A 7344-nucleotide genomic window follows, 5' to 3' on the forward strand; every position below is an offset into this window, starting at 1 on the left:
CCCCTGCTCCCCAGCTCCTCTCCACTCCCTGAACTATGTTCATCCTTTTCTGTACTACCAGATCACCTTGTCATTGCCTTCTTGCTCCCAAACCCTTCAGGATTACCCCTGTGTCACTTTCTTAACACCACCTTACTAGCTTTCTAGTTGCTTAAGCACAGGTACAGTTTTTCTTCCTCCCCTCCCTTCCTGAGCTGCAGGACCTCAGTGCAGGCTTTGGAGCAAGAGGTTTTCTCTAAGTGGCAGTTTGGGCTCTTAGCAACTGCCTGAGGCTGTTTGACATTGAAAAGTACCAAACTCTGTGGCCTTTAGCATCCCCCTTCCCTTGCTCAGCCCAGCATCTCAGGCTGGGACGTACTGCACTGACTTCCAATGCAGAGCCATTGGTGAAAATCTGCTGCTTACAGAGATCTGTCCTCTCTGATACTTTCATGTCTGAGTCTGTCTCTGCAGAACTTGCCATGCTTGCTGTGTGTCTCTGTCCTTTGCTCTTGGGGTAAAAGGGCTTAAACCATGCAGCCAAATCTGCCTTCCTTTGTTTCTTATCTTCTGTTTGGGAGAACTGTTCTCCCCAGTGGCATTTCTCCATCCTTCATCCCTGTGCAGTGGGGCTGGGTTTGTCGATGCAGCCTGCTTGAAAGCCCAGCAGATGCAAAACATGAAAGCCTTAGGTGAGAGTTGCTGGTTTGTTCTGCATGGTTGTCCTTGCTGCGAGACAAGAGCTGAATTAAAGCACAATTGCTTCTTAAACCATCCTCTGCCCAGATTCACTTCGTCTCCCAAATGTAACTGATGTTGGCTGTTCTCCCTCATGCTAATTCTGTGGATCTTGTGCATGCTGATTCCTGAGCATAGGCATCCATCCACTGTGCTACAATAAGGTGCCATTTATTGCACATCTTTATCTGCATCAGACATTCCACATGGTTTATGCAGCACTCTTTGATTTCTGTGTTTGTGTTGCTGTGTGGATCTCTTTCTATAACCTTCTTTTCCAGCAATGTTAAATTATCCTGCAGAGGCTTACCTGGCATCCACGTGTGATTACTGCTGTGTTTCCAGCCTACCTCTTTTCAGCTTTTTCTTGAAAAACTTGGGGGGGGGGGGGTTGAGAAATCCTATCTTTAGATAATTGGGTTATTCTTTTTTTTTTCTTTTCCCTTTGTATAGGAAAAGGATTACAGAATAGAGAGGATAAGACTAGCAAAGTGAAAACTTAAGTGAAGATTTGATGATAACTGAGCTGCTCTTATAGCATCATCACAAAGTTGGAAGACTTCAAAAAAGCATAAGGGGTTCTTTGTTTTGTTTCCAAGTCTCTTCACAGTTTGCCTTGAGGAAATTTTGGTCAGTTCCATATCCTCTGCACACAAAAAGAGCATAAAGAGCTGTGTATGGAGTTTCCTATTTGGAGTAAACATGGCAATCCTATATTAGCTGTGTAGGAGCACCCTAGCCTATGAAAAAGTCCCTTGTGAACCAGAAATAACTGATCTCCCAGCTTTCAGGCTCATAAACCTGCTGGCAATGGAGTTTCAAAGGGTGACATACTCGAAAGCAGAGCTGTTTCTTGGATGGGCAGAGTTGGGGACTTTTCTTCAGATACCCTCTTTTTTCAGGGCATCAGGGACAAGCAGGTAGGCAAATATCATGATGTTCCTCTTGAAAATGAGGCTACATATGGTTAGCAAAACCCCTAAAAAAATCATCTTATTAAATACAGAGTTGGATACCTGTGTGCTGAAGAAGGCTCGTTTAGTTATAGAAACCAGCATCTGTATTTGAGAAAATACGATAAAATACGTAACAGAACTTGATTACTGAAATAGTTAGTATTCTGTGCACTGTGATTTGGTAGACTGACCTAGGAGGATGTCAAATAATAATGCCCACTATGTTAGGCAGGAGAACTGCTCTGTGAGAGCAGAATATCTTATGCTGTCCCTTATTTGTGCTGGTGAAAGGATGAGTTTCCATTTTGTTCTCAGCAAATGGGTGAGGGGTGCACTTTCAGTGGAGAAGATAGAGAAGATAGCTCAAAATGTATGTACTCTCTTTGCATGTAATTTCTAAGATTCCTTAGACATGTGGAGCAACCCAGATTCCTTCATATCTCATCTTCAACTGCTGCTGCTTCTAGGATCTAGCTTGGTCTTAGAAAAACACAACAAAATCCCTTAGATTCCATTATCCTTCTCTAAACTGGTCTTTTTCTACTGGCAACTTGTCGCCTTCACTGTGTGCCTCCCCTCCCTTCCCTCTGTTACTGCATACAGTGCTGCTTGCTGCCTCTTCTTAAAACAAGTGCATATTTGTTTTCCTGTGACCTGTGGATGTGGTATATTATACACTTAAGCTTATAAACATGTGGAGGGTAACCCTTAAACCTGCAGAACAAGGCTGCTGGTTTTGATGGGTTTTATTTAATTTTTTTTTTTTTTTTTTTACACTTGGCTTTGATAGGCAGTAAACCTGGTCCTAGGTGTTCTCTTGCTTGGGTGCCCTGTAGGAACCTCCAGAGGCACAGAGCTGCCTGGCTTCACTTGGCTGACCATCCTGATGCTGTTCTGTTAAAGTTCTTGGTGTGCTCCTCAGCTGATTTGGGTCTAAACCGGCTCACCTCGAACACAGTGCTGAACTTTGTCATGGGTTTGGTGGCCAGTTCCTTCAGTTTCCGGGCGTCAAAACGTGGCTTGTGCAGAAGGATGGGCAAGCGGCGGGGAAGAAAGAAGCTTTCTTCCTTCCGTGGCTTCTTCTCTTCTGCTTGCTGCTTTGTCTCCTTGTTGAGTGTCACCTGGTATAAAATGGCATCCCACATTTTCATGGCTCTCGATTTAAATGCCATACAGTCTTGGCTGATGACTGCTTGAGCAGTGTCCTCTTTACTCCCTTCCTCCTGTTCCAGCTTTTCTGGCTTGGGCTCTGGGAAGCTGGGTGCCTCTGGCTGCACCATCAAATGCTTCTTGAGGCGATGCCAGCCACTGGCACTGGTTCCAGGTGGTCTTGCTGCTTCTGCTGATGATGGTGCTGGCTCAGCTTTGAGAGGAAGGCTGGGGCTGGGTAAGCTGGGGCTCAGCTGAGTTTGAATGATGTGTTCTGCCTTGGTGTCTGTGGAGGTGGACCCAGTGCCATCAGCTGGTGCTGGACTTGCTGTTGCTGGGCGTGCCTGCCTCCAGGGAGCACTGGATGTTGATTGCTTTAGGATGTCTCTGTCTTCCTTGGGTAATTCAGGAGCTGCCTTTGATCCAGATATTTTGGTGTCACTTCCATGAGCTGTAGGCATATTGGTGTGGGCATCAGAGGTGCTGGGCTTGGGTGAAGGAGCCTTGATGGACTCTTCAATAGGATCAGGTTTGGGAGCTTGATCAGGAGGCTCTGTGTCTGCAGCAGGAAGGAGGGGAGGTTCCAACAAGGGAAGTGTGGCTTTGCTGTCATCAAGTGAGGTGGGTATGTGCTCTGGGGATGGTTCAGAGCAGCTTGTTTGAAGTGCTGGGGAAGAAGGCCTTGTGTCTTCATTGCTTACAGTTCCTTGTGTCAGGTTTGATGTGGGAGTCTTAGCCCTGGGTGGCTTGACACTGTGGAAATAAGTGTTCACCTTGGTGACATAGGTAACCTCTGGCGCCCTTTCTTTACTGGAAGGAGGAGGCTGGGGGAAAACAGATATCAGTGGGTCACATGGAGAGGGAAGGTGGGAGCCCATGTCTTCAGGCTGCTGTGTAGTCTCAGGAGCCTCTGGTTTGTGTAGCAGGGGTATGGCTGAGGAGGTTGTGAGAAGGACATGTTCAGCAATGCGCCTCTGCTCAGTGACCTTCAGTGTGAAAGGCTTGCTCTTTCGGAAAGGGGAGGGGGCGCGCTGGTTGATGGGCCTGATGGAGATGTGAGTTGGCAGGCTGGTGGATGGAGGTGCTGTAGTTTCAGGGGTCTCTGCTGGGGTAGTACTTTCATCGTACTCCTCTTGGTCAGGGCTGGCCTCGTTCACAGGCGAGAGGCTGGACCGGAAGGACTTGGCTTGCTCTGAAGCAAAGACAGCATTCTTTTTGGCTGCCTTTTTCAGCAGCCGCTGGAGTCGCAGGTTGTCCTTCCCAGGCTTTGGTAGGGTGGGAGGGGGAGAAAGGTGGTGGTGGATGGGAGCAGGCTGGATGGAGGATGATACTGTTATCAGCATTGTCATTTCCTGTGAAAAAAACCCAAAGTTTAGAGTTGGTGTGGGCTTAGCCCTGGGCTAGGTTCTGAAGCACTCATACATAAGTCCTCCTCCTCCTCTCTCTAAAAGCTATGAGTATGGAGTCAGTACTGTGGGAGAAGAGCATCGGTCTTGGTTTCCTTACTCTTCTGGCATAACCTCAGCCAGTCTTGAGGGTGGGTGTGGCAGGGCAAGAAATGTACTGGGGGAAGCTGTATTGCCAAATCTGGAGCTCTTCCTCTCCTGGCATTAGCACAAAATCCACTAAGAGCTCTTTGGGACCCCAGATGTCCGTGCCCTGGCAAGTCCTAGTGGGATTGGGAAGGAAACGTTGAGGGAAACAAAGTGGGTCTGAAATCTTGAAGCTTTGAAACATCTCCAGAGGCACAAAACAGGAATGTTTCATGGCTTTCCAAATTTTGGTTATTAATACTCTGATACAATATTACATACAACAGAACAGTCATAAATTACATGTGACATTTGAGTCAAAGTCAACACTTGCCCTGATTGATTTCATCTGGCATGAAGACACCCCTGTGAAATGCAGGGCTTCTCAAAAGCTGTGTTTATCACTGAGAAAGTTCTTTGTCACAGCACTAACTTGGACTGATCTTTTCTTACTGCATGTAGCATGGGGCAGATCTTTCCTCCTGCACTCCCTTCTAGATAAAACCAAGTTTTCTCTTTCCCTTGGAAAGCTTTGCCACTTTATCACTTACTATTTACTGTTACTATCCTGCCTTTATCATTTACTATTCTGTGAAACAGAAGTGGCTTGTGGTCTGAGTCAGGTCTTATCTCCAGTGGCAATTTGTTTGCCCTTTGGCCAACACTGGGCTGCTCCTACGGGGATGCATGACTGCTTTTCCTGCTCTCTGTAGCTAACTCACCACCATCTCCTCTTCTCTCTGGTGAGCACTGCTCAGATTTCCTGACAATGGACCTAAGAGACTGTATTGGGGATAGAAAGATAAAACTACTCTCAGTTCTCCCCTTTCTCTTCCTGAGCAAGCTGTGAAGCACCAAACACTCAGCCTCTGACCTGCAATGACTTTTTGGAAGCCCCTAGAAAGAAATCTGGCTCTATCCTGGCTCTTGCTCAGCACAGAGTTGCTGAGTTTTGCTGTGAAATGAGGCATAAATCACTGAGCTCCTTAGTCCCTGGTGGTGGATGCAACTGAGCATCCTGAAACAAGGGAGAGGAGGCTGGGGTGATGTCAGGCTTGCTCATAGGGGCTATTTATTGTATGTGCTGTGCTTGGTTCCTGGTGGCTCCCAACCTGCTCTGGTTAGTGTGGATGTGTAGCATGATACCTCCTGTGTGGGAAAACTATCCTGAATCAAACTCTCAAAAGTGCAGAACAGCTATTTGTGCTTCAGTGCCTGGTGTTAGCTTTGGGTTTGCAGTGCTGCTGTCAGCATTGGGCTGGGAAGGTGATCTGTACTGAGCAAGCAGGTGGTGTATCTGCCAAAACTGGTTGTGAATCAGCAGAGAAGGGTGACTTAGAAAAAAAAGACAGCAGCAAATACAAACACTGAAGAGGTGGCATGTAGTGCTCAAAAGCTTTGAGACCAACCCCTCACCGTGGTGGATGAGCTGTGCCCCAGAGCAGAGGCTGTGGTGGGCAGGTTCTTGGCAGTGTCTAGCAAGTGGTGCACTCAATGCAGGAAGGACATGGATCTGTTGAAGCAAGTCCAGAGGAGGGCCACAAAAATGATCAGAGGGATCAAAGACTCCTATTAGGACAGGCTGAGAGAGCTGGGGTTCTTCAGTCTGGAGAAGAGAAGGCTCTGGGGAGACCTTATTGTGGCTTTTTAATATGCAAATAAGAAACATAGGGATAAAGTTTTTAGTAGGGTATGTAGTAATAGGGTAAAGGGTTACAGTTTTAAACTGAGATATTTAAGACTAGATATAAGGAAGAAGCTTTTTTTATGGTGAGGGTGGTGAAACACTGGAACAGGTTTCTCGGAGAGGTGGTGGATGCCCTGTCTGTAGAAACATTCAAGGTCAGGTTAGATGGAGGTCTGAGTAGCTTGATCTAGTTGAAGATGTCCCTGCTCATTGTGTGGGCATTAGATTAGGTGACCTTTAAAGGTCCTCTTCCACTAAAGGTCCTATTCAAACTATTCTATGATTCTGTAACTTATTTTGGCTGCAGGCATGAGAAACCTTCTGCAGTTTTGGTGAGGGGGCTTGGAGGGGATTTGTGCCAGCTGGGGGTGACAACTGTCAGGCATTCCCAGTGTTTTATCAACTTCGTGCTTTAGGCACAAGGCTGGGATTAGGATTTTCTTTGTTCCAAGAGCTACTCTTAGAAGCAAGTCTGCATGGTCCCCAAAAAAGGCTGAGACCCCATTCTTCCTCATATATCTGCTCTCCTCCCCAATTTCATGGCTATTTTACATTCTTCTGGGTCAGAAAGCCAAAATGTCTGCTGGAGGGGTATGTGAGGGTTTGTTTGTTTGTTTGTTTGTTTTGTTTGTTTGTTTGGGATTTTTGTGTTTTGTTTTGGTTTTTTTTTGCCTTTTTTTTTTTTGTGCAATGCTACTCTGGCTGTGTTTGTCTCGAAGTTGCCAATTGCTTGATGAGTTTTTTGTGCTTTCTTTCTAAATCTGCTGAAGGGTGAGCAAGTACATGCATCTGATGGTAGGATTTACTGTGGAATGATTTAATCTGTTCCTGTTTAATGTGGTCCCGCGGCCAGCCTGTCCTACGAGATGAGCTATGGTGTAGCAGCACCGTTAAACCAGATTTATAAGGTTGACCTGCTTCAGGCTTGTATTGAGAATACTAAAGAGGCAGGGCAGTGAACTTCCCAACTACTGATCAGCTCTTTGAGTGCTTTGCTTGTCCTATGGACTGCTGCACGCCAGAAAAATGCAGCTTCCCATGTGAGTCAGAGAAGGATCTTGCCTGGGACTTGCTGCGAACTGCCAGATGTTACAGAGGAGAGCATGGGGATTCTTGGAGTGGGAAGTTTTGGATACAATATGCATACACGAGGAAGATTTTCCTTCTGTTCCCAAAGTTTTGTGCCCTATAACATCAAGATTCGTTCTCTTATAGTAGTCTGTGCTCTTAAAATCACTCCTGCTACTGTCTCAGCATTCAATCTGACTTTAAACCTGCTGTAGTGTGGGTCTTGGAGACCTTG

General features: G+C 46.4%; 2 protein-coding genes across 3 annotated transcripts in view; one reads left to right on the forward strand and one right to left on the reverse strand.

Moving 5' to 3' along the window:
• LSP1 (lymphocyte specific protein 1) overlaps positions 1-7344 on the forward strand; it is a 49479-nt gene that overhangs the window by 40395 nt on the left and 1740 nt on the right. The window lies entirely within an intron of this gene.
• The window catches only part of LOC114059846 (proline-rich protein 33-like), a 16884-nt gene continuing 11944 nt past the window's right edge, over positions 2405-7344 (reverse strand). For both annotated transcript variants that reach the window (XM_027888744.1, XM_027888745.1), the window contains exon 3: positions 2405-4174. In XM_027888744.1, coding sequence (XP_027744545.1) covers positions 2540-4174 — 1635 coding nt within the window. In that variant the 3' untranslated portion in view covers positions 2405-2539. The remainder of the gene's footprint in view (positions 4175-7344) is intronic.

Source organism: Empidonax traillii, unplaced genomic scaffold (genome assembly GCF_003031625.1).
Source record: "Empidonax traillii isolate 1590-97213 ecotype Southwest subspecies unplaced genomic scaffold, ASM303162v1 scaffold245:size1430315, whole genome shotgun sequence".
Taxonomy (NCBI): Eukaryota; Metazoa; Chordata; class Aves; order Passeriformes; family Tyrannidae; genus Empidonax; species Empidonax traillii.